The sequence below is a fragment of the Aspergillus uvarum genome, assembly GCF_003184745.1.
Source record: "Aspergillus uvarum CBS 121591 unplaced genomic scaffold BO82scaffold_10, whole genome shotgun sequence".
NCBI classification, from domain to species: Eukaryota; Fungi; Ascomycota; class Eurotiomycetes; order Eurotiales; family Aspergillaceae; genus Aspergillus; species Aspergillus uvarum.
In genome coordinates, this window is record NW_020291307.1 from 196,970 (window position 1) to 223,806 (window position 26,837).

Consider the following 26,837-nt stretch of genomic DNA (forward strand, 5'->3'; position numbering starts at 1 on the left):
GGCCTAGCTTTTCAGATCTCTACGGTAAAAGAGGGTTTCCAGCACAGACACTATGGACTCGGTATGATTTTTCACCAAGCCAATTTTTTCAGCTAGAAAAGTTCAGAAAATACAGTTGCGCTACCTAGCCTGCCTCAACTGGACCAAGACCCTAATCAGATTCTGAGTTCAGCGCCACTATACCGGATATTTGAAGTTGATTATTTGGAAGTCAGTAAAATCGGCAAACGCTTCATTTCCGTCTGTATTTGATTGGTCTGGAAACGTTAGCATGTACATGTCCTTTGGAGGAGCAGAAGATCAGTACCAGATGTCGAAGCCATTCCACGCTTTTGATTTCGCAGATTCCACCGATGGTGGAGAAAGCCGTAAACTCCTATCAGACACGCGGTAAGGAGTAACGAGGCGAGCATAGTGTATTTGGCAGGCTATAGGTAAAAATGAGTCAGCTATTCTCATTCCAACCAAAGGAAGTGCTACTGCGCTCACATAGTAATTCGGTGAATCATGCGCCCTGTATGTTTGCGGGCCTATTATATTGCCAATCGCATAGCCAAGTTGATAAGAACACCCAAACGCGAATTTCTTCGTGGACCCAGATATCCCTGATGTCAAAAATGTGATGATGAATAGAACACAAACAGGAACTGTCGACGTTTGTTAGTAGATGCACGTTCGCGGGCAGCCAGATTCACAGACGACCGAAGAAGCACGAAGCACGAAGCAGGAAGCAGGAAGCAGGAAGCACGGAGTGACAGACACTGATAAGCCAGCACATAGCCACCATAACGAGCCAGATTGTGGGAAGCTGGAATACCAAGCATCATGGCAGTCCCAACACATGCCAACATCAGGGTCACGATAGCGGCAATAGTGCGGTTGGTCGCTTTCGCAACACATAAAGCGAGGATAGTGCCAAGTACTTGAGCCGCCCCGGATGCTATGTTCAGGAGCTGAGTGGTGGGCACGCTGTAGCCGAAGTTGTTGACGATAGTCGGCCCTGCAAAGATGGCTTTCAAATTAGCTTTGCTCAGAATCATATCTCAACATGATGGATACACAGACCGAAAGCAGTAAGTCCACCATTAGGTAATCCAGTCGAAAGAAGCAGCAGAAAGATCAGGTACAAGCGGACGTCAAGCATAGCTTCCCGCAGCTGGGACGCATTGAACGTCTTAAGCTCAGTTCCGGTCTTGTTGCTTCTCACTCGTTTCAGCGCGATGACCTTTTCTTCCTCGGTCAACCAGCTAGCTTCAGTTGGCGAACTGGCCAAGAACAGAAATAAGAAGATCCCAGTCACAAAGGTCATCGCTCCATAAAGTATGAAAAGCCCTTGCCATCGAAAGTGGCTTGCATGATATATCGCCCAGGCAAAGAAGCCTCCGAAAACAGCTGCCCATCCGGAAGTCGTATACCAGATCGCCACCCTGGTGACTTGCTCTTCTGCTGTGTAGAAGGCACCGCTAATCAGGATAGCCACGGGGACTGTTGAGACCTCGATGGCGCCCAAGAAGAATCGAACAGCAACCAACGCGGCAAAGCTTTGGCACACTGCATGCAATGCAACAACCACCCCCCAAATCATGCACATGATGCTGAAATACTTGGATAGATTTACACGTTGCATAAGAAATGTCGACGGGATGTCGCCTCCAAGGTAGCCGAAACTGTGAGGGAGCAGAAAATCAGAAGGGTGCATTCAACCACTTGGTGGTCTGGCAATGGCTGTTTCTGACTCCGAAAAGAACATAAGAGAGACTTACTATACCAGCGAACCAAGCCACGAATATTGTGTAGCTGTGAGACCCGTGTCTTCTTTGATGCCCATGATCGCAGCAAAGGACAAGCTATTCTTATCCATGAGTTGAAGGCAGTAGATCACGAATATCATTGGCATGATACGCATGTCGATCTTTCGTCTGACTCGCTTTGCCTCAGATGAGTCCGCGTCAAACGCATCACTGCGATCGACTAGCAAACTCAAAGCTTTGTCTCTGTCTGCGAAATTGGCATAGTCTCCTGGAAGCGTCTCGATATCTCCCTGGAGATTGGAATTTTCTGCCTAGAATGTCGGCGTCGGGGTGAGTCTCGTTGTCAATCGCAGTCGTGTAAGGAACCAATCACCCACCTTGGCTGGTTTCATTCTGAGATCGGCTGTTTCCATTGCCGTTTCATTCCAGAGATACCTACCTTTTGAATGCATCTACTACTCACCAAGAGATACACATGAGCTTCCTATAAGTAAGCAGAGCGCAATGTACTAACGATATATCGTGTGAATGGTCCAGGTACGTAACCGAAACCACTACTGATACACATGATAAGGGCTCCATGATATGTTGGTACCGACTGAAGTCGGAAGCAGCCCTACTACCCTGACACTTCATCAATTCAATGATCCTATCCCTCCTACCGCTCTTTACTCTCGAAAGAATCGTGGGATTGTTAGCCGGTATGATTCAGGCTCTACCCCGCACGTCGGACTTCCCTGTCACCAGCTTCGGCTGTCGACCGTAATATCTTGATCGGGTGGGTACATTTCCGATGATAGTGGGTACATTCAGATATAAAGATGGCCGGTTGGAGCAGAAATCTCGGGCATGACCTAACCTCACAAGCTCTCCAGTGGTAGCAAGGCAAGACAGAATAAGAATGACCGAAAGACTAGTTCCCGTTATATCCCTCAAAGGTAAGTTTTCGACAGCACCTGATGCTCCAAAACCATTCTCATTTATCCCAGATTTTGAGCAACGCAAGGATGAGATTACAGCAGAGCTGATCGAGGCCGCCGAGTATGCTGGTTTCTTTACTCTGATTGATCATGGTATTTCGAAGGAAGAAATCGAGGCACAATTCTCCGTCTCCAAAGCTTTCTTTGATCTCCCAGATTCGACTAAGGGTAAGATTGCCCATGATCACAAGACAAACAACGGATGGGAGTATAAGGTGAGCTTAGCAAATCCCTTTGAAGTCGGCAACGTAGGGTTAATTCCCTCCGTATAGGCGCAACTGCGTCCCAGTACCAATACCTACGACCAGAAAGAATCACTTTGGCTCCAACGAAATTCGGAATGGCCAAGCGAAGATGACGTGCCTGGGTTCCGGGACTCGACTCGCGCCTTTATGAACAAATGCGCCGAAATCTCCGACCAAGTGTGTATGTACACCGTCGCTTTCACTCCTGCTTCCAGATATCCGTTGACGTTGTGTAGTATCCTGCTTTGCCCGTGCACTTGACTTCGAAGAAGATTATTTCAAGATCGCGAACGATCCTTCTCAAGCGGACTCCCTGACGCAACTTCGTCTAATTCACTATCCAGAGTCCGATGACGCTGTCGGTACATGGAGGGCCGGAAGTCACACCGACATCGGATGTCTTACGCTTCTGTTTCAGCGCGACGGAGAAGACGGGCTGGAAATCTGCCCTGGCCGGGAAAGTCATTCCAGTTTTGCGAGCGGCGATATCTTCAGTCCCCTTCCCGCTGAAACCGGCCCTATCGTGGTCAATATTGGAGATATGCTTAGTGAGTGGCAGCCACAGCCCGATCTGACTCCTGCAGAGCTAACAAAAGTACTTTCCTGAAGTGGCCTGGTCCGATGATCGATTCAAGTCCAATTTCCACCGTGTGCGGGCCAAAGATACTGGCAAATCGCCGTCTCGGTACTCAATTGCCTATTTCAACCAAGCGAGGCGCGACTTCATACTGCAGGGACCAGGGAAGAAGTAGTAGGTCCCCAGACAGCCTCCAGATATACGTTGTTAATGATTGGTTTCTGACCTCAAATCCCGTAGTCCCCCAATGACTGCTGGTGAGTATTTCACACAGTCAGTTGCTAGGAACTTCAATCGCTCCGTGACAGCGGCTGCATCTTAGGAGATAAGTCCGGTTTCTCTTGGCGCGATGCGAGTTGGTTGATTGAGAGACAAAGTTTACTTTGTTGTCTATCCTGGCTGGGGCCTAGTAGAATTGATCAATACCTCCAGATTTAGTGTAGCGAGCAAGATCAGTTTTCCCCTGTTATCAGGCGATATTCACCTGGCTTTGGGGTATTTCTTATGTGTTGACGTTCTCACCGGAAATGAAGATGATTCTGATTATCGATGATTTATACGTAACTTAAGGGGAAAAAATCGAAAGTAGAAAGATTTAAAAAAATGGATAGTTAAGAGGATAGTCTAGTACCATATGCGTGGGACTTGGTAAATTCAACTATGAGCATTGTCTGGTTCATTTATTACCGCTCAAATTGCACGCAGAACCGTGCGCGCTATTATCCAATCAGAGGGTGGCGGGGTTAAGATAGGGACCCAATCGATTTACTGCACTAAGCAACACTAAAGAGCCCTGCCCGGGCTGCGGTTTTCGTTATCACTGCGTCTTGAACCCCATTTCCCTGCTTATCGGACGTGCAGATGGTCCAAAAGCTCATAAGTTCGGGGGGCCCTCATGATGAATCAACCGATCTTTCATCTTTTCCAGACCTTACTGCAAGGGGCAAACTTGGTCAAGAACTAAATTCCAGCAGGTCGCCAATGCCACGTCCGAAAGTTCGCCCGGAAAACCGTCAACGCGCTTGTCGAGCATGTATTGCTTGCAAGGCTTCGAAGATAAGGTGTGACGCTAGAGACCCCTGTGGCTCGTGCCTACGACGTGATCGGGGTAGCTCATGCGTTTACTCGGGTGTCGACCGGCGACGCAAGAATCTGAAAAATCTGCGAAATGTGACCTTCGTCCCAAAGCCTTCCTCAGCGCTTGTCAACGCCCGGCCAACCTGTTCTGCATCCCCAGATGCGCTTGATGTGCCTACGGAGCATCCCAGTGCCGTGGAACAGGCCTCGGTTGCCCTCAACCCCAGCGGAGAGTCAGTGGCCTATACTGCCACGGATCAAGGAAGCGGCTCCTATGTTTCCAACACTGCCGGCCAAGGTACGGCATGGCCCAAGATTGGATCTCTCCCGAGAGGCTAATTACAACTGCTTCAGTGATTAAGGAGGAGACTTCTTCACAATCATTCCTTTACTTCCTGAGACGTACTATCAAAGGGTACATCGGATCAGTACCATTCACAGAAGACGCCGTGCACCATGTTGCTGTGGATACACAAAACAGTGACGGGGATAGCCTGACTCATGTCGTCTCTTTCGATGAGAGATGTTCTCTCCTGGAATCATATTTTGAAGCTGTGAGAACCACAATTTCTTGAGGAAATTCGGCACGAATAATGCTTATCTCTCTTAGACCAGCGGTATTTTAGACCTTTTCAGCGCAAACGAGCTTGAAGAACTATGGGTTGAGGATCCTCATTTTCGTCAGAACACTCTCTCAGGATCGTCACGGGTCTCCACTGATTTGAAGGCTATCTTTGATCTTGTGTTCGCCATTGGAGCTCAGACACGAGGATCCGGCAATACCTGCTTGCAGCTCGCCAATTCTTACTTCCTGCGCGCTCGAGCGACAGCCTTTGATGGCATGTTAATAACGCAAACTTTAGATACGGTGCGGCTGTTTACCCTCCTTACGTTCTATACCCTCGGTACATGCAACCGAAATGCTGCATCTATATTTTTGAGCATTGCGACCAAAGCAGCTGTTATCTTGAACCTCCAGGACGCCGAAAATTGTCAAAAGCTCCCCGAAGAAGTTATACGGGCCAGGTAAGATCTTATCTGTCGTTTGCTCTATGATTGCGGCCGCTAAGGCGCGTCCCAAAAGGATACGAATTCGAGATAGCGTCCAGAATCTTGACACTTTGACCAGCTTTATTTTTGGGAGACCGAGAAATCTACCAGCTATTTACCATGAATCGACCGAGTCTGCACAAATTGATACTAAAGGTGGACGGTGCTTGCCCCCCCGGTTTGCGGCAATGGTCAAAGTATGCGGTCTTCTTGATCGCATCGTCGATACATTGGGGAAGAACAGCAATATCCTCAATGTCCCCGCGGCTGAGGAGCTGCTCAAACAACTCCGCCAGTGGAGTCGAGATCTGCCTCGACATATCCGGCAATTTCCCGCCACCTCTGATCTGAATCTCACGCTCCAACCTGCGGATAACGAAGCGTTCTTGGGGAGCTTACATATTTCGGGTGCCCATTACTTCGCGGTGTTGCTGATTACTCGCCCATTTCTGGTGGCATATTTGATGTCAAGATTACGAGGCAAAGCCCCAGATGACCTCATTGGCGATCCCGATGAAGCGTCCGATATAAGGATGAAGAACAGCGAAGTTTCCAGACTAGCGCAGGTCTGTGTCAGTTCGGCCATCGAGATGGTTGAGATGTGTGAGAACTCAAAACATCGCCGCTACACCTTCGGCAATTTCTGTTTTCTCGAGTAACTTCCTCTGTGCCCTTGGAATTCTGCGCTGCACAAGACCACTGACAATCTTTTGAACAGGGCTTGGGTCTTCGGCGCGGGCTTGGTCCTTGGGTTCTCGATGTTCGCTGGGGAGCCTCGCAAGGACATCGATAGAGCCTTCGACTATGCGCAAAGCATCCTGAGAGAGATCGGCACCAAAAGCCCCCAGGCTCAGTTGTACCACAACATACTCGACGCCTTCGTGGAGGCAATCAAGAAATACAAACAGCGAGTGACGGACGAAAGAAATTACACCGTCCAATATTACATGGACCGGGTACTGATCTCGGAAGCGTCACCGGCTGAGAGCAGCATCGGCGAAGAGGGTTCCAACCCCATTCCCCCTGATTCAGATATCGGATGGCAGTCGCATGTGGCCATCTTCTCTCGGCCGCTATCAGTTGTGGATTTAGCAGACCTACCGCCGTACCCGGTGTCGAACGAAAGCTTTGGTGTCGGAGACCATGATTGGACAGAGAGTAGGCTGAGGTTCTTAGATTGTCTGCAGCCGGAGCTTGAAGCGTTTGATCATCTGTTAAGCACTGTTGCGTAATCTTGTGATTCTTATCACGTCCACAGCTATAGATGGAGGCACGTAGCCGGGCCCGGCAATTAATAAATCACCGCAGCCGAAATCATGTCTATCTTTTCAATTCCACTTAACTAACTTCGACTGCCCCTGTAGACCACTCGCAACTAGCGCAAAGTCTTACGCATAATTCCTTGGCAGACTAGCCGAGTGAGGAAGCAAAACCCGCCAAGGCTTAGACATGTATAGAGACGGATAGAGAGATTGAACCACGAGGAGCCAAAAGAGAACTCCCTTAAATCTCGCCCCGAAGAGCGTTAGGATAGTCTAGCATAGTCCTTCCACTCAACTTAGCAGACCCGGTACATTCGCGGTCGCTTTAGCTATGTTTTTGCAGTCTCTGCTCATAGCAGGCCTTTTCAGTGCAGTATCGGCGCCTTATGTGCGGGCCCAACATGATGCGGCGATACCGCCCTCAGCTACTGTTCTCAATGGCACCTATTATGGGGTCCATAATTCACAGTACAACCAGGATCTCTTTCTCGGTATACCATTCGCACAGCAGCCAGTCGGCGATCTACGGTTCCGCGTCCCTCATCCATTGAATACGTCTTGGTCAGGAGCCCGAAACGCAACGGAATACTCCCCCGCTTGCGTCGGCTACAACCAGGGCGATGGCGCATCTGAAGCGTGTCTCACGTTGAATGTTGTACGTCCTAGTGGTTTCGACCACGGCGACAGACTCCCCGTTGCTGGTCAGTATGCACTAGGTTGTCTCAAGAAATTGACCTAACACTTCACTTCACTTGTTGCCAGTGTGGATTTACGGCGGAGCATTCACTAGCGGCTACACATCAGATCCACAATACAACCTGTCTTATATCGTTGACCAGTCCGTTCAAATCGGAAGACCAATGTTAGCTGTCAGCATGAATTATCGTCTCCATTGCTGGGGATTCATGTGGAGCAAAGAAATTCAACAATCGGGAGCGGGTAATCTGGGACTGAGAGACCAACGCCTGGCTCTGCATTGGCTGCAAGAAAGTAAGTCTATCTTGTCAGGGAAAAGAACAAAAAAAAAGAAACAAAGGCAGATTAAGATCAAGGTCTAATCACACTCAGATATCGAGTCGTTTGGTGGCGACCCATCGCAGGTAACAATATGGGGTGAAAGTGCGGGAGCCAATAGTGTTGGGACGCACTTGGTGGCGTATGGGGGTCGTGATGATAACCTTTTCCGAGCAGCAATCAGCGAAAGCGGAGCTCCAACCGTTTATGAACGCTATCAGACGCCTGAAGATTGGCAACCCTATTATGATGCTATAGTGGATGCGGCGGGCTGCAGATTAGCAACAGATACTCTGGCTTGTCTTCGAACCATCCCCGAAGAAACACTGCATGGAATTTTCGACAACTCTTCTATCGTGCCTGTGCACACGTTCGCAGGTGTTGGGGGCCCACAGTTTGTTCCTGTCATCGATGGTGATTTCATTCAGCAGAGCGCTACTGTTCAGCTTCGAGAGGGCAAATTTGTTCAAGTCCCCTATCTGATTGGGGCTAATGCTGACGAAGGAACGAGTTTTGGAGTCCGGGGTATCAATACAGACGACGAATTCCGCACGATAATCACCAATTGGGGTCTCGACAACTCTACAGCAGAGACTTTGGAGGCGCTGTATCCAGATATTCCTGCTATTGGAATTCCTGCCACGATGGTTGGAAGACCCCCCTCCCAGTATGGAGATCAATACAAACGACTAGCGGCATTTCAAGGTGATATCAACATTCATTCGCCTCGCAGACTGACCAGCCAAATCTGGTCAGCCCACAACCTGTCAGCGTATAGCTACATTTTTGATGTCTTCAAACCCGGAATCGCTCCATTTTCTGGTCCTTACGTTGGGGCAAATCATGGTTCAGAGATGCCCTATGTGTTTCATAACATTGAAGAAGTGGGATCTGGCGCTGGCAATATAACCGACGAATCTTTTAGCAGCCGCCAGCGCTTGGCCACCATGATGGCTAGAATGTGGGTGAGTTTTGTGGCAACTCTCGATCCTAGTACTGCCGGAGGTATGTCTTCCATTTTCATCCTTGAATCCAGAACGCACTGCATTTGAGAATATCATGTGTTTCACATTGGCTGAATATCTACTCAGAGTCTGCTATCAAATGGCCTGCATATAACAACGATGAGCCCCAAATCATATTCTTTGACGTCAATGTCACGGACCTCGCGTATGTGGATTTAGATGTCTATCGTGCAGAGGGCATCAAGTACATCAGCGATCGCCTTGAAAGTGACTTTGGGCACTGAAAGTTCCGGGTTGACCACCTAGGGAAACACTTTGACCAGGCTTTGACATAGCATTGGTCCTGGTATTTATCCTACGCCTTTTGAGAGAGGGGGGGGGGCGATAGGCTGACTTGAGCTTTACTTCATATTGAGCAACTTGATATTCCTTGAAGGGCAAAACATGGCCGAGCTGGTTACAACGGGATTTATCAATACTTTTCTTGAATCACATATGGTGTATTTGATTGCGTAAGACCTTGAATTTAAGCTGGTGATGTCAAATATATCTTGTCATTCACGTTGTTCTCCGGCCCTCTAGAATTTACTTCCCTAGACTCTACCACTCCTAGTCAACCCCCCCCCCTTTCGTCTTTATTGTGGAATAATGCCCCGTCGACCAGGTTGAAACTGACCGAGAACATTTTAGCTCTTTCTCAGAAGCACATGTCTCACCCAGAACTGCGAACTGCGTGCAATACTTTGCGCGAAGAAAGCCTCAATCAACTTAGCATGGCTAGAATATTACATGTCTCAATGCACAAATCGTGGTCAGAATCAAAGCGAACCTTATTTGGGATGAGTAGATTGATCTTGGTCGTGGGGCAGAGCGCGGAATGGTCGCGAAGCTACACTCGGATTGCGATTGTAGTACATCTTCTTTGTCGGGTGTCGTTACAACGGGTGTTGTTGCAATGATAGGGTACCCAGAGTTCGACCCGAAAGAGAATTAGGTGGAGGGGAGGGGGAGGTCAAAGCGATTCCTGCTATCATAAAACAACTAATAGTAGTATATACTCACAGAGACTGGCTGTACGATGAAATTGGACCCAAGTGCTGATAACGCACCACCCTAGACCCGTGGAGCTCAGTCCGTCGGATACGGCCCGCTCCCTTACCCGAGATTAATCGTTGGGATTTTTGATTGATGATAATGCCCATCTGCGGCGTCCCAACGAAGTATATTTCATGGGAATGACCATGCAGATATACTTACCATTCTCGAGGCATGACTCAGACCTGGCTACATGAGAATTCTCGAAGTGGGCTACTGATCTGTTATTTTTCCATCCCTATTGCATTCTATCGATTCTTCCGCACACTCTTCAATTATCACCATGCTGACGAGGTACGATTCTAGCTCGATGAGGGCACGCTTGGTCTAATTTCCGATGGCTAAATTCCAATTTGATCAGGTCGCAAGTCCAACAACATCGGACACGGAAGAGCTGCTGGGTCATCATAAACCACACCGTTTATAACATTACAGACTACTTGGACCATCATCCGGGAGGGGCAAGTATTTTACTTCAGTATGCTGGAAATGACGCAACTGATGCATTCGAGTCGATTCACCAACCCGAGATTCTTACCCAGTATCTTGGTCCAGAGTATGATGAATCTTACATGACTCATTCAAAACACAGCTGAATTCAGATTTAGGCAAGTTGTAGGCACCGTTGCGAGGGTGAAAGCTGAAGACAATCCCAAAGTTGGCCCTGTCTCCGAGAAACAAGTCCCACTCTCGTCCGTCATCAGCATTCTGGATTTTGAGGTCGCAGCTTCGCAGAATCTGGCATCGGCTGCCTTTGCGTGTGAGTGTCGTAAATGAATACACATCTGTGGACTATTCTAAAGACCTTCAAGTTATCAAATCGGGAGCCGAAGACGAAAATACGGCCAGATGGAACCGTGATTCTTGGAAGCTGATCCGCTTTCGTCCTCGCATACTTCGACCTATCAATGATCTTGATATATCGCGGACAATTCTCGGAGCCAAGTTTGATGTGCCGTTTTTTATTTGCCCAGCTGGAGGCGCCAAGCTCGTTCATCCTGAGGCTGATTTGTGTCTGACTAGGGCTGCTGGTCGCCACCACACCTTGCACTGGGTGTGCAACAACAGCCATATTTCTCAGCATGATATGAGTGAGGCACGAGCACCCGGTCAAACGACGTTCTGGCAGATTTACCCACGATCTGAACTTGACATTACCACTCAGGAAGTCAAACAGGCCGTCCGTCTAGGATACAAGGGCTTCGCATTGACTGTGGATGCTGTTCGTGCCGGAAAGAGAGAGCGTGACTTGCGAGTGGTCATGTCTCAGCGTTCTGCAGAGGGCACAAGTCCCGATGATGAGGAGGGAGATGATGGTTTTGCTGGAGAACCTTCGGTGGGACGACCGTGAGAAGCCTTCCTTATCTTTTTTGATTTCAACCGTACTGAAGAAAAACAGCGCCGTGCAATCCGGACTCGACTGGTTTTCCGCTATAAAATGGCTTCGGGAGATTACTGAGTTGCCTATTGCCATCAAAGGTATACAGTGCTGGGAAGACGCAAAACTGTGCATGGAGTATGGCGCTCATCCGTGGCTTTCAAACCATGGAGGCCGTCAGCTAGACTCCACTCCTTCAGCGGCGGAAACCCTCGTTTCCATGCGTCAGCACTGCCCAGAAATTTTCGAGAAGTGCGAGGTAATAGTTGATGGTGGTATTACTCGAGGAGCGGATATTGTCAAAGCCATTGCTCTCGGTGCCAGGGCTGTCGGTTTGGGCAGGCCCTTTCTCTATGCCGCAGCCTTCGGTGAGGCAGGTGCTAGTAAGGCCATCCGTATCCTGAAAAATGAGATTGAGACCACCATGGCCTTGCTTGGCCTGACTTCACTGGAGCAACTTGACCCTTCCTACGTCCGTGCTCCTCATTTTTCATCCTGATTTGGGGATCCTGTCACGCTAACTTGACCACTTATAGATTGATACCTCCTCTCTCCGTCTTGATTTCGTGAGATCAGTTCTTTAAACTCTCGCTGTGAGCTGAAGATATCATTGTTTCCCCTTTATGGCCAAATGATTGAATGTGGTCCTTGTCAGGCGGCACTGTTCCGACCAGGACGGACTCATGGAGATTCGCGTTCTGGGGTTCCCACTTTCACCCATCCGCCCATAAGAGGTGTTTTCTCTGCATCGCTTACTTTCTCTTCCCACTTGCTGCTAGATTGGCGTTTTGTATCAACTTACCGCTGGTCCTCAAATACTCATGGTACATAGTGCTCAATCAGGTTGAATTGTCGCGATGATGCTAGAACGATGCTAAAATGTCCCGAACCTACGTTGCCACTCTGTATTTGATGTCCAGTTAGTTTATCTAAACCCTGTTGCACTAATTTAGCGCTGCAGTAACTGAGTTCTCTTCTTTGGACACATGTAGAATTAAACATGTCAATAATAATTCCACACTCAAAACCTGAAACTGATCCCCGGCACCAGCGGCTCCACGCGACCATCGATATTCGAGTGCGATGAATTTGAAGTATAATGACTACTCTCATGACTCAAAAGCCCAGAGCTAGCTATTTGTTAGGGTCCAAAGCACATCAATCAAGGTTGTATATCATCAGGGACTGGTTTTAGCGGCACCTCCTTACTGCCCGCCACCGCATTCGTCATCTTCCTCTATCACTTTAACACGCGCAGCACCAAGATCTTTGAGTTCTTACACTTCTCTGCTGAATAACCATACCAAAGCTAGGGGAGTCGTAGCCGTAGCCCTGAGCCTAGTCAAAGCGCGGAGGATTGGTGGGTTTCGTGCGTTTATCTAAGTTTCTTAGGTCCTGTGAGAAACTAGAACATCAACAGTCGGAAGATCTATTGATCTTCCAGAATAGATTGAACAGGGTTCCGAAGGCTTGGAGAAGTCTCCCGTACTAGAACCCCTAATCCCGCGTCTCTATGGGTACGTATCCTCTAAGAAGAGACAGATGAGTGATATACTAGAACAGGGTGCTCGGCCCGTGCACTCAACGGACCAATTCCGGCGGAGACCGAAGATCCGGAAACGCTCATAAATAACTTTTTCTCGTCTACTTCTCTTCAACAGTAATTCCATTCAATATCCGACAATTTTTCATCCCTCGACTAGCATTCCAGCTCAAAATGTCTCTTCCCAACGCCAAACCAGTCATCTTGACCCAAAGCCTGATTCTCCACCCACCGCTCTCACACCGAGGGCACGGACCGGGTCTCATTATTATTCAAACAAACACAATCCCCGGTGAGCAGAACGAAAGGACAACGCTCGACCCTGACCCATTGCAAAAGTGGGCAGAAGAGAGCTATACCGTCGTCCAAGTAACGGTTTCCTCGGACAGTCGCACAGTCACAGGGGATCTCCACCGAGCCATCAATGCCCTTCGTGAACACGGAGATTGTGATCAGAAGACAGGATACGGGGTCATCGGTCTGGAGTCCATTGACACCCCTGCAGAGATGCGTAGCAATACACTAACATGGGTATCATAGTATATCCCCTGCCGTATGTTAATGAGATTGTTGCGGAAATTGACAACTGCGATGAAATTGGGGCTGTTGTGGTGTATGGGACTCTCACACATGCACCGAAGAAACCTTTCATCTGCCACGTACCTGAGCGAGGCTTGAAGTCAACTCACGAGCATGGAATTATCTACCACTATGGAAACGTTCCATCGGCCTCCTTTATCGTCCCATCGCACAGGGATTTCAGCGCGGCCCCAGCCGCTATCGCACATACACGATGTCTGACCTTCTTGAAGAAACGGCTTGACGGACCGTGGTTTGATCTTGAGGAGATATGGGATGAACATACCGGATTCGAGTTTGAAGAACGCTCGGTCGAGAGCACGATGAGCACCATGGTTCAAGAGCCATATGTGAATCATATTCCAACCATGACGGGCGGCATCGGCAGGCAGAAGCTGACGGACTTCTATGCAAATCATTTCATCTTCAACAACCCAGACGATACGACTTTGGAGCTCGTCAGTCGCACAGTCGGAATTGATCGGGTTGTGGACGAGTTTGTTATGTGTTTCACCCATGACAAGCCGGTCGATTGGCTGTAAGAGCCCGCTGCACCTGTTTCCAATGGACTCTCTTCTAACATGCGATAATAATCTAGCATCCCCGGAATCCCCCCTACCGGGAAAGCTCTCCGAATCCCATTCATTGCCGTGGTCAACATTCGGGGAGACAGGCTGTACCACGAACATATTACGTGGGATCAACTGACAGTGCTATTTCAGCTTGGCTTGATGCCGGACTATCTGCCAATACCTTACGAACTTCCCCACGGTCCATATCCGCAGCCCTTCACGAACCTCGAGTATCGCGTTCCGGGCGCAGGGTCCGAAACAGCAGACAAGATGATCGATGAGAGTAGCGTGACTTCCAATGAAATGTTTGCTTATGCTGTCCGGGAAACAACACGATGAATCTGGAAGACGAGGACGGTGATGGCGACCAGGCTATGCTCTAATTGAACGCTGTCCAAGCACTTGACACATGCGAATCAAGCTTTCTCCGGGTAAGAAAAACAAATGGAGTAGTAGTGGTGTACAGGAGCATTTGCCTTCCATACATCATACGCAGCATTGAAGAGCTGTTTGCTGCTGTCCAGGTATCAGAGTGTTGAGCGAGAGAATACCATGAAACCTATCTATCATCTTACATCTGGTTCCCTTGCTCGTGCCATAGACCAATTCTCTTATATGTCTCCAAAAGATTATTTCAAGGGTCTTCTATGTGTTCTAGGTGAGGCAGTACTGGATGAACCAGTCCCATACTCCCACATGCTTGTGGATCTATGCCATGGGGGGCTGGTATTTGGGACTAGGAAAGACGAAGAGCTCGTAGCTCGTAGATATCCTCAAATGCCCCTGCTGTTGGCATTGCCTCTGAGTTCTTCTAAGGGTGATATACTAACAGGTAGACTTGGGTAACGAAGGAATGATGGGGCTCATACTAATAGGGTTGCTTCTCTAGCACATATAGCTTTCTAAAGACCGAGTTGCCAAGCCAAGCTCGTTCAGCAAAAAGACTGTTCATCAGCAACAACAGTCTTTCTCGATGAAGGCCCTTCCTCAAAGTCCCCTCTGCCTCTATCATCACCTCCATCACCCATTCTTCAATATTTTCGACTCCAATATCCACGGTCACCTCAAGGGCAGGTGTAAGCCCGCTTTAGATCTTGGATCCCTTGAAGTCCAACAGTGAACTGATTCTCCTGGCCTAAACTATTGTATCAAGGCTGTCCCCAATTTCCCTTCGTCGCGGTCACGATAACCAGCCACCGCGCTCGTTCCTAAGCAGGCCACAAGAGCTAAGGTGTGTGATACATCTTTGTATGGGTAATTTTTGTAGCCAAGGTCTTATGAGTAGAGTTGCATCCTGTGAAGTTAAGTACACACACAAAGTTTAGATTCACTACTCGGCTTCATATTTACTCAGTTCACATAATCCATTAGAGTCCGTTTGGTCCACGGGTTAATTAATTGGCGACCTGAAGTGTATGCTTAGTGTCTTTGCTCTTAGCCAGGGACGCTTATGATTAGTATAGTTCCCAAAATGGCGCTCCCCGATCATCGGAGTATCATTTGTAGTGTGTATCCACAAACATATGCTATTAAAATACCAACTACTCTCTAGACGCCTTAGAAAGCATTTTCTACCTGGCCTGAAGCTATACTAATTTATATTAGCGAAATTAGTGTGGCATTGCGCAATCGGTACCCTAAATAGCATAATCATCGCGACAAATGGCTACCACTTGCAACTATTGAGCGAGCACCTAGAGTCGCGTACAGTATGCTCCCGTGCTACGGAGTATCGTTGCCCATTCCCAGTCACCCCTGCACATCGCCGACTTGGTCTCGAGCTACGAATGGATGGATGCAGTGCACAGATCCCTTGCGATGCATTGCTGCAATAGCGGCGGGATCTACATTCACTAAAGCGGCCAAAGTGACAAGTCCGCCACACTGAACGCTAAGCAGCCCCGCAGCTCGCCGAGGTGGGCAATGCTTTACCCCGCTCCCGCCTTATTATAAGTAACAACACAGCTTATCTTCCCAGACTTTCCTCCACAACACAACTCTTCTTCTTGACACCCATCACCATCTTGCAATCAACTGTCAAGATGGCGTAAGTCTCTCCCTGACTTTCTCTACTTGACGCCTTCAGTTCCTCCTAACCATTAACATCTCTAGACCCCCACCAGGAGACGCCTACTACAACCTAGGCACCTACGCCCGCAAGGTGACCACCACCTCCCCCGCAGCCCAGACCTGGTTCACCCGCGGCTGGCAATGGGCCTACAGCTTCAACCACGAAGAAGCCCTGCGCTGCTTCGAGGCGGCTGTCGAGCACGACCCCAAATGCGCCATGGCCCACTGGGGCATCGCCTACAGCCTCGGCCCCAACTACAATAAAGCGTGGGCCTTCTTCGACCGCGCCGACCTCGCTACGAGCATCACCAAGGCCCTGTGCGCGCTCACCCACGCCCTCGAACTCGCCAACGACCCAGCCAATAAAGCCACCGCGGCCGAAAGAGCCCTCATCACCGCCCTCTTCCCCCGCTTCCCACGCTGGGCCGCATCCACCGGCCCCTCCGAAACCATCCCTGCCGATAACTTCCCCATCGACTTCGCCCGCTTGAACCAAGCCTACGCAGACGCCATGCGCACAGCCTGCCGCGAGCACCCGGATGACATCGACATCACCGCCCTACTCATCGAAGCGCTGATGTGCATCTCCCCGCGGGGCCTATGGAACCTGACGACGGGGGAACCCAGCGGGCGACACACAGTGGAAGCGCGACAGCTGATCGAGGCCGCGTTCGCGACCGGCCGCGAAGCGCAACACAACCCGACGCTGTGCCACCTGTACATCCACTTGATGGAGATGTCGCCGTACCCGGAGATCGCGCTGCCGGCCGCGGACCGGCTGCGACGTGCGGCGCCCGACGCCGCCCATCTCCTGCATATGCCGACGCACATCGACATGGCCGTCGGCGACTACCGGCGCTCCGTGGAGTCGAACTCGGACGCAATCCGCGCAGACGAGACGTATGTCGCCGGGTGTGTGGCGGAGGGGCGCACGGGCGCGGGCGTGGGTGGGGCGCTGTATGTCGCGTACCGCGTGCATAACATCTGCGCGAAGCTGTATTCTGCGCTGATTGCGGGGCAGTTCGCTGTGAGTATGGAGGCGGTACGCCAGTTGGAGGGGTTGGTGACTGAGGAGACGCTGCGGATCAAAAGTCCCCCCGTCGCGGACTGGGTGGAGTCGTTCCTGGGGAACCGTGCGCATGTGCTGGTGCGGTTTGGGCGGTGGGAGGAGATTCTTGGGCTGCAGGAGCCGCAGGATCGAGAGCTGTATTGCGCGACGTATGCGACGGTGTTGTATGCAAAAGGGATCGCGTTGAGTGCGCTGGGGAAGGTGGAGGAGGCGGAGGCGATGCAGCGGCGGTTCGATGAGGCCAGGGGGAAGGTGCCGATTACCCGCATCGCGAGTTTGCCGAGCAAGCAGGTTGATGTGTTGGCCGTGGGCGCGAAGATGTTGCAGGGCGAGCTGGAGTACCGCCGGGGCGAGGTGGATCAGGCGTTCAAGACGTTGGCGAGGGCGGCCGAGCTGGAGGATGATCTGCCCTACGGGGACCCGCCGCCGTGGATGCAGCCGGTCAGACATGCGTTGGGAGGACTGTTGCTCGAGCAGGGGCGGGTGACGGAGGCGGAGAGGGTGTTCCGGGAGGATTTGGGCATGGCGGAGGGGTTTCCGCGGCGGAAGGGCCGGCTCAATAATGTTTGGGGACTGCATGGGCTGCATGAGTGTCTGGTGCGGCAGAAGAAGCTGGACGAGGCGAGGCTGATCGAGCCGGCCCGGGATCTGGCGATGGCGGCGGCGGACGTGCCCATTGTGACTTCGTGCTATTGTCGGTTGAGCGCGGTGGAAGCAGGGAATTGTTGCGAGTGTGGGTGTTGACGCAGTTGTAGAGATGAGTTTCAAAGCGATGGATTGACGGTTCTGGTTGCGAAGCTCAGTACATACAGCAAATGAAAGCTCTCACGTATGACCTGGGGCACCGATTTATTTCAGAACCTCGCCACCCGCCTGAAGATTGGCGTTTAATCCTAATCTGCATGAGGGGTGTTGCGCAAGGAATGCCTGCTTTTTTCATCGAGTATATAAGAATGACCGAGCAGGGTGATGTGGCGAAGTGGTGCAGTGGTGCAGTGGTGCAGTGACTGCTGCCGGTGAGGACTTGACCTGTAGAATTGCCGTTTGGCTTCCCATTGTCTGAAGAACCGATCTTCTTCTCCCTTCTTCCCTTCCTCTCTCACTCTGACCGATCTTTATTCCTAGGTTTATTCGTTCCCAAACAACAATCCTCCCTCGGTTCTTCTGTGAACTTTTCATCCTTTTTTACACCACCTGACTAGCATCCTTACCTGAAGGGCACATATCCCATCTGACGGCATCTCGCACTCTGGACTATTTCGCTTCTGTCATTCCACACGGGATCTACTCTCGTTCTCGGGCGCATACACATCTCACAGCTGCATCGGGAATGCGTCAGACGTCACAGGAAATCGCTCCGAGTCATGTTCGTGACTTCGATTCGGCTATTCAACAGGCTCGAGAAGTCGTTTGATCCCTGTTTGGGTAGAATCAAATTCCCGTCCAGGCCCATGGTGCTGCATAATACCTGTTTGGGGTGCTGATCTGCAAATGGGGTCCAATTCACATTCCAGCCGGCGGGGGAATCCCGGTGTGAAGAGTTGACGCCATGGAGGCGGCTTCAAATGATGCGTATGCATACAGTCAATTGTGTAGGTAGTGGACGGTACTCAACCACAGCGGTATGTGCATCTGTGCATATATACTCACTTTGGCCGCTCAGGAGTGCGTCAAATTGTGTACTCTCGCAGCTTTTCTGCAATTGACTAGCCATGTTGCAGACATTGTCGGATTTACCAATCATCTATTGCCTTCGATCCTTACGTCACAGACGTGAAAAGACAGGTCATGGCGCTTCATCAACAAATGTTACGGAACCGAACGGCTCACACATCGAGAGCCCTTCAGCTAGCCATGACTGGGAGTCCCATGATGCCAATCCGCAGAACTGGCCTTTGTCGCGCAAGGTGTTCACCGCCAGCGTAATCTACATCTATACGTATGTCTGCCGAGAACTCCTGGCCATGTTCGTTGTTCTTAACTGAGTCAGCTTCGTGGTCTATGCCGGGTCCGCGATGTACATGTCGGCTGTTCCGGTGCTGGTCAAACAGATGGGGATGAGTGAACAGCGGGCTTTACTCGGGCTGTCGGCCTATGTTCTGGGGTGTAAGTATCCCCGTCTCCAGTGAGGTATTAATTAACAACTGTAGACGGTGCAGGACCTCTCCTGTGGGGTCCGATGAGCGAGATTCCATCCATCGGTCGCTCCGTGGTCTACTTCAGCAGCTTCGCGGTCTTCATCGCCCTCACGGTGGGCGCCGCCAGCGCGGACAGTTTCAGCGCGTTCGTCTTCCTCCGGTCGATCCAGGGGTTCTTCGGCAGCCCATGCCTGGCCAACGGGGCGGCCAGCATGTACGACATGTTCGACGAGTACCAATACCCCTACGCGCTGGGCCTCTGGACGGCGGCGGCCTACTGCGGGCCGGCGCTGGGCCCGTTGCTGACGGACCACCTCGTGTACCAGCTCTCGTGGCACTGGTCCATCTGGCTGATCGCGTGCATGTCCGCGCCGGTGGGGGTGTTGCTGTTCGTCCTGCCAGAGACGTACTCGCCCACCGTCCGGCTCCGGCGGGGGATCGCGATCGCCTCCGCCGGCACGACCGACATTTCCGCCTGGGACCGCCTCAAATTCTACCTCGTCAAGCCGGTGCAGATCACCCTGCAGGACCCGGCGGTGTTCTTTGTGAATCTGTACACCTCCTTCATCTACTCGAGCTACTACATCTTTTTCGACTCGTTCCCCGTCGCGTATCTGGAGGGCTACCGAGTCTCCACCGGGACGTTGGCCTTATTCTACCTGAGCGTGCTAGTGGGATGCCTCGTTGCTGCGGCGGTGTACTTTCTGATCCTGTTGCCATATATCTTCTCCGGCCGGACCCCTCCCCCCGATCATGAAGCCAAACCCGACCATGCGAATCCCACCTCCAACAACAAGGGAAACCCGGAACGCAACCTCCTCCCCGCCCTCCCGGCCACGCTCTTCCTCCCCATCGGCCTCTTTCTGTTCGGCTGGACCGCCCGCCCCGCCATCCACTGGCTCCCCAGCCTGGTAGGAGTGGTCCTCTACACCGGCGGCGTCTTCGTCATCTTCCAATGTCTGTTCCTGTATCTTCCGCAGATGTACCCGCGGTATGCGGCAAGCCTGTTCGCGGCGAATGACTTCTGCCGGTCGGCGCTGGCGGCGGGCTCCATCCATTACGGGGTGCCGCTGTACCAGAATCTAGGGGTGGGGAGGGGGTCGAGTGTGCTGGGGGGCGTGTTGGTGTTGGGCGTAGTTGGGATGGCGGGGATTGTGGTGTTTGGGAGGAGGTTGAGGGAGGGGAAGGGGCGGTTTCGGGATCCGGAGATTCTCTAGTCGGTCTTGTGGTGGTGGTGGAGGAGGAAGATATTCCGGTGGTTTTTTTTTTTTTTTTTTTGTTGTTGTTGTAGGGTTTCGATTGTGTTGTGCGTTCGAATTTGTGGTAGATGATTGATTCTTTTGGCATTGGTTGGTTTGTCAGACTATAGATCCGTTTCTGCGCTGCATGCATGCATACCTAGTGGACCAGTTGCCGGTAGACTGCACTTGGTCCGGAATACGGGGTCAGAAGATAGTAAGATTCATCTGACTCCTGAATCTAAGTTGTTCAAGCTCATCAATGTTCTCCATCCGAACCGTCCCAAACCCCATGATTATCTATTGCCTATTAAACAGTATTTCTACCCAATTTACTCAAGTAACCCAAAACCACCCCCTACGCAGATAGCCCCCCCTGCCACCACGCGCATGCCCACAACCCTATCCAGCCTCAACTACACCATCTACAACCACCACACCCCGACCCCCACGGCCCCCAACCCCACCACCACCACCACGATCCTCCCCACAAACCCCCCCACCGCCTTCCGCTGCTGCACGCACGCCACCCGCACCTCCGCCTTAGGCTGCCACACCCCCCCCTTCGAAACCTCCAACCCCGCCTTCCGGTCTGGAAACACCGGCGGCGCGAGCAGATGCACCACCGGCTCGACGAGACTCAGCACCACGAGGAAGGTGATATGCAGCATCGGCGGGAAGGCTGCGCCCGTCAGCAACCTTGCCACTACGTGCGAGGTCGGGGTAAAGTCGGAGACACCCCGCCACAGGGCCAGAGTAAATGCGACGAGAGTAGTGCAGAGCAGCAGCGCGCTGAACCCGATGCCGTTGTCCCACAGGTTGTGGTGCAGGTTCTGCCAGACAGTTGGGGCGGCGGGGCGGTTCGAGGTGTTGGTGGTGCTGCCGGTTACGAAGGAGCCTTTTTTGGGGCGGGGGGAGATTAGGTGGAAGCGGAGGAGGGCCAGGAGGTGTGCTGTTTTCGTTTTGGTTAGTCTTGGTTTTGGTTCTGGGTGTAGGGGGGGAGGGGGGGGGGGTAGTGAGGGAGGGGGGCAAAAACGGGGGTTTGGGGGTGCTTACATCCTGCGAGCCAGGTATTTTCCAGATGGGCAAAAGGCGCGCTTTGGAAGTCTGTGTGCGCGGATTGCAGGCAGGCGAAGAGCCAGCTGAGTGCGACGTGGGCTGTTGCCAAGATAAGCTGGGGTTTGAGGTAACTGGTGGTTGAAATTAGGGGCTGCCCGGTGAGGAGGAGAGCTGGGACCGCCACAAAGATTGCGAGTAAGGCGACCAGCCGCCCCGTGATGGCCAGCCCGTTCAGCACGATCCCCCACTGCATCGGCCGCGACATGGTCACGTTGTAGGGGGCAAACAGCACCCGGTTCTGCTGCGTGTGCCCGATGTGCCACCGGCTCTGCTGCGCGATGTGGCCCGCCAGCGACGTCGGCACGAGCCCGAACTGCAGCGGCTCCTGCACCTGGATTGTCACATGGCCCAAGCCCTGCAGCACCAGCGACAGCTGCCAGTCCTCCGAGAACGAGTAGGTCGGGTACCCGCCGGCGTCGACGATGGCGCGCCGCCGGAACAGCGCCCCGGACCCGGCGTCGATCGCGCGCCCCTGCAGATCCAGCTCCGTGTTCTGGCACGTGTAGAAGTGCAGCCGCGACTGCGAGAACGGGTCCCCGCGCGGCAGGTTGTAGAAGTACTGGCGCGTGGTGACCAGGACCGCCTCGGGCGTCGCGAGGAGATGCGGCAGCGTCGCGCGCAGGAACTCCGGCGCCGCGATCGAGTCGGCGTCGAAAATCGCGCAGAATTCGGGCTGCGTCTTCTCTTGCAGCGTCTGCAGCGCATAGTTCAGGTTGCCCGATTTCGCGAACACCTGCCCCGTCTGCCGGCCGCGCGAGTGGTAGGAGAGGTGCGGCCATGTGGGTTGCAGCTCCGTGACGGCCGCGCGGAGTGCCGCTGAGCCGCCGTCGTCGAGCACGCGGACCCGGAATTTTGTCACGGGGTAGTCCAGCGTGCACGCGGCGCGGATCGTATCCAGGATCACCTCGACGGGCTCGCCGCAGCAGGGCAGCAGGACTTCAACGGTGGGGAGGTTCTCATCGCCTTGCAGGCGCAGGCGCTTGCGGGGTGAGTTGGGCGGCGCGCGGCCCGATGCGATGGTGAGGAGCTGGTCTTGTCGCGAGAGCACTGCGGTGGGTTAGTTGTGCTTTTTGTCGTCCTGGAAGACTGACTCACGAGCGAACATCCCCTCGATGGCCAGCGTCACCCACATCTGCCATGTCTGCACGGGCGAGGTCAGGATCGACACCAGCCGCAGCACGAAATACGCCTGGAACGTCCAGACCGCCGTTTGCGCCACATAGTACAGAGAGCCGCGGTAGTTCAGGCCGGACAGGATCCTTGGGTCCGGGGGAAGTTCCTGGACGTTGTAGCCTCGCGCCGACATTTTGCTGCGCTGAGTCGGTTGGCAGGAGGATTCAGTGCGGTCGTTGGAGACGAACGAGTCTGCTTGTGCTGGAGCTTAGTCTCCGGATCTGCGGACAGAACCAGCGTGCCACTCAATCCTCAGCTGCAGATCACGGTCATGAGGAAACGTGTTGTCAGTCGCGAAGCGTTTGAAAGAGAAGAAGAGAGAGAGAGAGAGAGAAAAAAATAACGATGAACTCCCTGGCCGTCGCAAGGAGGTTTTGTGCGCCGCCGCCAGCTCGAGGCCATTTTAGTTCTAGAATTTCCCACCTCCGTTGATCCACTTATTGCCGGATCGGGGCGATTCTGTAAACATTCACTTGCACGGTTAGGGGGCGAGATGCGGGGAGGGCCTTGCCGATTGGCAGGTTGGCAGGTCGGTGTCTTCACCGCCTCGGGTTCCAAGCTTGTTTGTTGGGAGTTGGGAGTTGGGAGTTTGGAGTTGGTGTGTGTCTTGATGCTAGTAGTTAGTGGTGGTGGTAGTAGTTCTAGACTGGGTCTGGGTCTGATCGCGATGGCTCTCTCCTAGTTATCCCCTTCCTTCGTGCCTCGGGAGATCGTCCACTGGAGGGTTTCCACTGCTGATCTTACTGCAGTACAGAGTATACGCAGTGCACATCTACAGACAAAGTATCACCATCAATATCTGCGATCTAACTCTGCAGGTACGCCCCTATTCCATCCACACGTGGCTAGACAAGAGGCCACCCTTTGCCACCGCAACAGCAACAAACCCCCCTATTCGAAATGCAGACCGCCTCTCCTCTCACCCGTTCTGTCATTCTCCGGCCCGATGTTAGCGCCTTGGGGTCTTCCGTTGCTTCCGGCTGGGGTGGCAGTCCATCATTTACGGTTCACACATGATAATTACTGGTTCTATACGCCGGTGGAAGATGAGCTAATCAGCCGATTACTCAGAAGGCAGCTGACTATTTTTTTGGAATTGTACTGTATTCCGTACTTGTGGGTAAAAGTTGATCTAGGGAAGAACTGTTGAAGAAAGATGCTCCGTGCAGTGCATGATTTGCCCCCGCGTAGGCTGCTAGCCCCCTTTGCATTAGCGCTTTTCTGGCTGGTGGGCTCGGGGATGCTGGGTCAGGTGACTCGGTCCGATGAGCAAGCCGGTATCCGCTTATGTAAGTTCTGAGTCGGCCGATCGTGCGCTTCTTTGCAACTGCTGTTGGAGGGAGATCGGGGGATGTGTTGTTGAGGTTATTTGTTATGTGGATTTGTAGGCTATATTTGGATTATGAAAATGTACTCCATGTATATGTGTGTCCTATAGCTGATCTATCTGTAGTGTTTCCCTGGGCTTGTTTTGTTGAAACAGCGGATCGTTCATTAGCAGACTGGAATATATAACTTAATCAACAATGTGCCGATCGACAATGTCGTCCCTCCTATCTTACACTCCCAAATGAGGTTATCTTGGTGGAATCCACACCATTAATGCTGTCACTATGCTCACCTTGCTTACATGCATCGTCTATAAAACACCGGGTTATCATTCATATATCCGGCATCAGGTGAGACCTTCCCCTCACACATGACGTCGATCCACTCCTCCTTTCGACCCACCGTGGACCACCTGTCACCATCGCGTTTCGCGCTCTCTTGGCTCCGAGGCTTACCAACGCACCGTCCATCTAGACCCTCGATCAGATGTTTATCCTGACCATATAACGAACATGGTTCACGCGCTTGCTTGAGTTCCAGCCAGCATCAAAACAAGTCGACCGAGGATAGCCGCACTGCATCGTCTCAGGCCACTAAGTGCTGAGCTTATCAACCCGATCAAGAACAATACCGAAATGGCATCAATCCTTCTACAAAATGCGACGATTCTGGTTCCCTCCGGCGACAAAACTGACCACGTCGTTCCCCTCCGCAACTACTCGCTACTCATCGAAGGAACCAAGATCTCGCAGATCGCGCCCCAGATAGCCCCGCCTGCCGCATCCACTCAGGTCATCGACTGCACCGGGAAGATCATCTCCCCTGGATTCATCGATACACACCACCATCTCTGGCAGACACAGCTCAAGGGACGCCATGCCGATCACACGTTGATCGAGTATATGCCCACGGGTCGGTAGTATGCCTCTTCTGCAGAGAACTGTATACTGAAGTAGCGACAGGAAACCTGCAGCAGGTCAACTTCACACCAGAGGATATCTTCTGGGGCGAGCTGGGAGGCTGTCTCGAGGCTTTGGATGCAGGCACTACCACCGTGGTGGACCATGCTCACATGAATGTCACCCCCGCTCATTGTAAGGCTTGCTGTCTGCCCTGCTTACCACGCCCCGGTAACTAACAGGCACGACAGCCGTGAATGGAATCGCAGCGACAGCGTCATCAGGCATCCGCTCTGTCTTCTGCTACACGCCCACCTCGACGGTCAAGACCTGGGAGCCGGAAATCGAGATGCACACCAACCTGCTCGATGATTGGGTCCTCCAACAACTCGAGGAGCTGGCCGCGGCGGCGCCATTCGGCGACGGGAGGGTCCAGCTAGGTCTGGCTTTTGACGGGTTCATGCTGCCGAAGGAGATGGTCGTCGCGCTGTTCGATCGCGCCCGTAGAGCGGGAGTGAAAGTGATCACCACTCACTACGTGCGGGGATATTTCAGTACGTCGAAGCCGATCTTTCCATTTAGCACCGGATACAGGCACTGATCATCCCACGAACAGATGACGGATCCCTGGTCGACACTCTCGAGGACTACGGCCTCCTGGGCCCCGACATTCTCCTCTCGCACGGCAACAACCTCTCGACCGCGGACATCGAGAAACTCTCTGAAGCGAAAGCATGGATCTCCGCCACCCCCGACACCGAACTGCAGATGGGCCACGGGAACCCCGTCTGCTTTCAGGACGGCTGCACGAACATCACCGCGCTTGGGATTGACTGCCATAGTAACAACTCCGGAGACATCGTCACCCAGATGCGCCTGGCGTTGCAGAGTGAGCGCGCTCGCCGGAACGAGAAGCTTCTCGCGCAGGGGAAGTATATGCGGTCATTGGACGTCTCGGTGCAAGATGCCTTCCGACTGGGGACGATCCAGGGCGCCCGCGCGATCGGCATGGCAGATCAGCTGGGGTCGATCGAGGTCGGGAAGCTTGCGGATCTGGTGATCTTCGACGGCGAGAGCCCGGGGATGATCTGCGCCGCGGAGAAGCACCCGGTGGCCGCAATTGTGTTGCATTCATCTGTGCGCGACGTGGATACGGTGATTGTTAACGGCGCGATTCGCAAGCAAGGCGGTCGGCTGGTGCCGGTGGACATTGACTCTTCTTTCTCTGAGGTCACGATCGCAAAAAAGAGGGTGGAATGGAAGGATGTCGCGAGGGAGCTGCGGGACAGCCAGGAGAGGATTCAAAATGCTGCGGTAGAAGCTGGGGCTGTGGGAACTCGAGTGTCAGAGGCACTGAGTATCTTCCATATGGATTTGACCAAGTTTGTTTGAACTGAGGCGTTGAGGACTCCAGGAGGGTCGCATTAGCCTTCGAGAAAGAAGGGTTGTGGTAATGGAAGTAGCCTACCAATATACCTCCGTGCCCTATGGAGCACGGACTGCCCATCCGATCAGCTTCCCAGTTAATATGGCGACTCGGACCGACGGCCGATGATATTATAGAGACAGATCGAGGAGGATGGATGTGTGCAGAGGAATGGCGTCATGGGCAGGTGACACTCTGAATGTTCAGGTACCCGTGCGGCAGCGGCACGTGGCGAGACTAGCACTGAGTACGGTCTTTTCGTCACCTTCCCCTCATCCCCCCCCCTTC

The 26,837-nt window shown here is 52.5% G+C and overlaps 7 protein-coding genes across 7 annotated transcripts; 5 read left to right on the forward strand and 2 right to left on the reverse strand.

Annotated features, from left to right (window-relative positions):
* Positions 1-177: 177 nt before the first annotated feature.
* On the reverse strand, positions 178-2,913 carry BO82DRAFT_372273 (permease of the major facilitator superfamily; the record flags this gene model as incomplete). The annotated part of the gene is made up of 8 exons (XM_025637311.1): positions 178-257; positions 308-428; positions 490-647; positions 761-1,000; positions 1,066-1,667; positions 1,764-2,062; positions 2,129-2,154; positions 2,910-2,913. The coding sequence occupies 8 exons, from the start codon at positions 2,911-2,913 to the stop codon at positions 178-180; spliced, it is 1,530 nt and encodes a 509-aa protein (XP_025494797.1).
* Positions 2,914-4,534: 1,621 nt separating this feature from the next.
* Positions 4,535-11,893, forward strand: BO82DRAFT_381401 (uncharacterized protein; the record flags this gene model as incomplete). The annotated part of the gene is made up of 9 exons (XM_025637850.1): positions 4,535-4,928; positions 5,045-5,184; positions 5,241-5,656; positions 5,715-6,335; positions 6,399-6,732; positions 10,452-10,572; positions 10,636-10,776; positions 10,829-11,363; positions 11,416-11,893. The coding sequence occupies 9 exons, from the start codon at positions 4,535-4,537 to the stop codon at positions 11,891-11,893; spliced, it is 3,180 nt and encodes a 1,059-aa protein (XP_025494798.1).
* A 1,218-nt stretch (positions 11,894-13,111) lies between these two features.
* Positions 13,112-14,427, forward strand: BO82DRAFT_381402 (dienelactone hydrolase; the record flags this gene model as incomplete). Its single annotated transcript, XM_025637851.1, has 3 exons — positions 13,112-13,415; positions 13,478-14,054; positions 14,115-14,427. The coding sequence occupies 3 exons, from the start codon at positions 13,112-13,114 to the stop codon at positions 14,425-14,427; spliced, it is 1,194 nt and encodes a 397-aa protein (XP_025494799.1).
* Positions 14,428-16,057: 1,630 nt separating this feature from the next.
* On the forward strand, positions 16,058-17,971 carry BO82DRAFT_389986 (TPR-like protein; the record flags this gene model as incomplete). Its single annotated transcript, XM_025638490.1, has 2 exons — positions 16,058-16,135; positions 16,201-17,971. Exons 1-2 carry the CDS (start codon positions 16,131-16,133, stop codon positions 17,969-17,971), a joined length of 1,776 nt encoding a protein of 591 aa, XP_025494800.1. The 5' UTR covers positions 16,058-16,130.
* A 1,277-nt stretch (positions 17,972-19,248) lies between these two features.
* Positions 19,249-20,582, forward strand: BO82DRAFT_276610 (multidrug transporter; the record flags this gene model as incomplete). The annotated part of the gene is made up of 2 exons (XM_025631151.1): positions 19,249-19,333; positions 19,378-20,582. 2 exons carry the CDS (start codon positions 19,249-19,251, stop codon positions 20,580-20,582), a joined length of 1,290 nt encoding a protein of 429 aa, XP_025494801.1.
* A 446-nt stretch (positions 20,583-21,028) lies between these two features.
* BO82DRAFT_329305 (glycosyltransferase family 2 protein) lies at positions 21,029-23,512 on the reverse strand (the record flags this gene model as incomplete). The annotated part of the gene is made up of 3 exons (XM_025633047.1): positions 22,818-23,512; positions 21,660-22,769; positions 21,029-21,555 (listed from the first exon to the last, which is right to left on the reverse strand). Exons 1-3 carry the CDS (start codon positions 23,026-23,028, stop codon positions 21,029-21,031), a joined length of 1,848 nt encoding a protein of 615 aa, XP_025494802.1. The 5' UTR covers positions 23,029-23,512.
* Positions 23,513-24,649: 1,137 nt separating this feature from the next.
* BO82DRAFT_329309 (Metallo-dependent hydrolase) lies at positions 24,650-26,515 on the forward strand (the record flags this gene model as incomplete). The annotated part of the gene is made up of 4 exons (XM_025633048.1): positions 24,650-25,136; positions 25,187-25,318; positions 25,375-25,677; positions 25,740-26,515. The coding sequence occupies exons 1-4, from the start codon at positions 24,860-24,862 to the stop codon at positions 26,513-26,515; spliced, it is 1,488 nt and encodes a 495-aa protein (XP_025494803.1). The 5' UTR covers positions 24,650-24,859.
* Between the last annotated feature and the right edge of the window lie 322 nt (positions 26,516-26,837).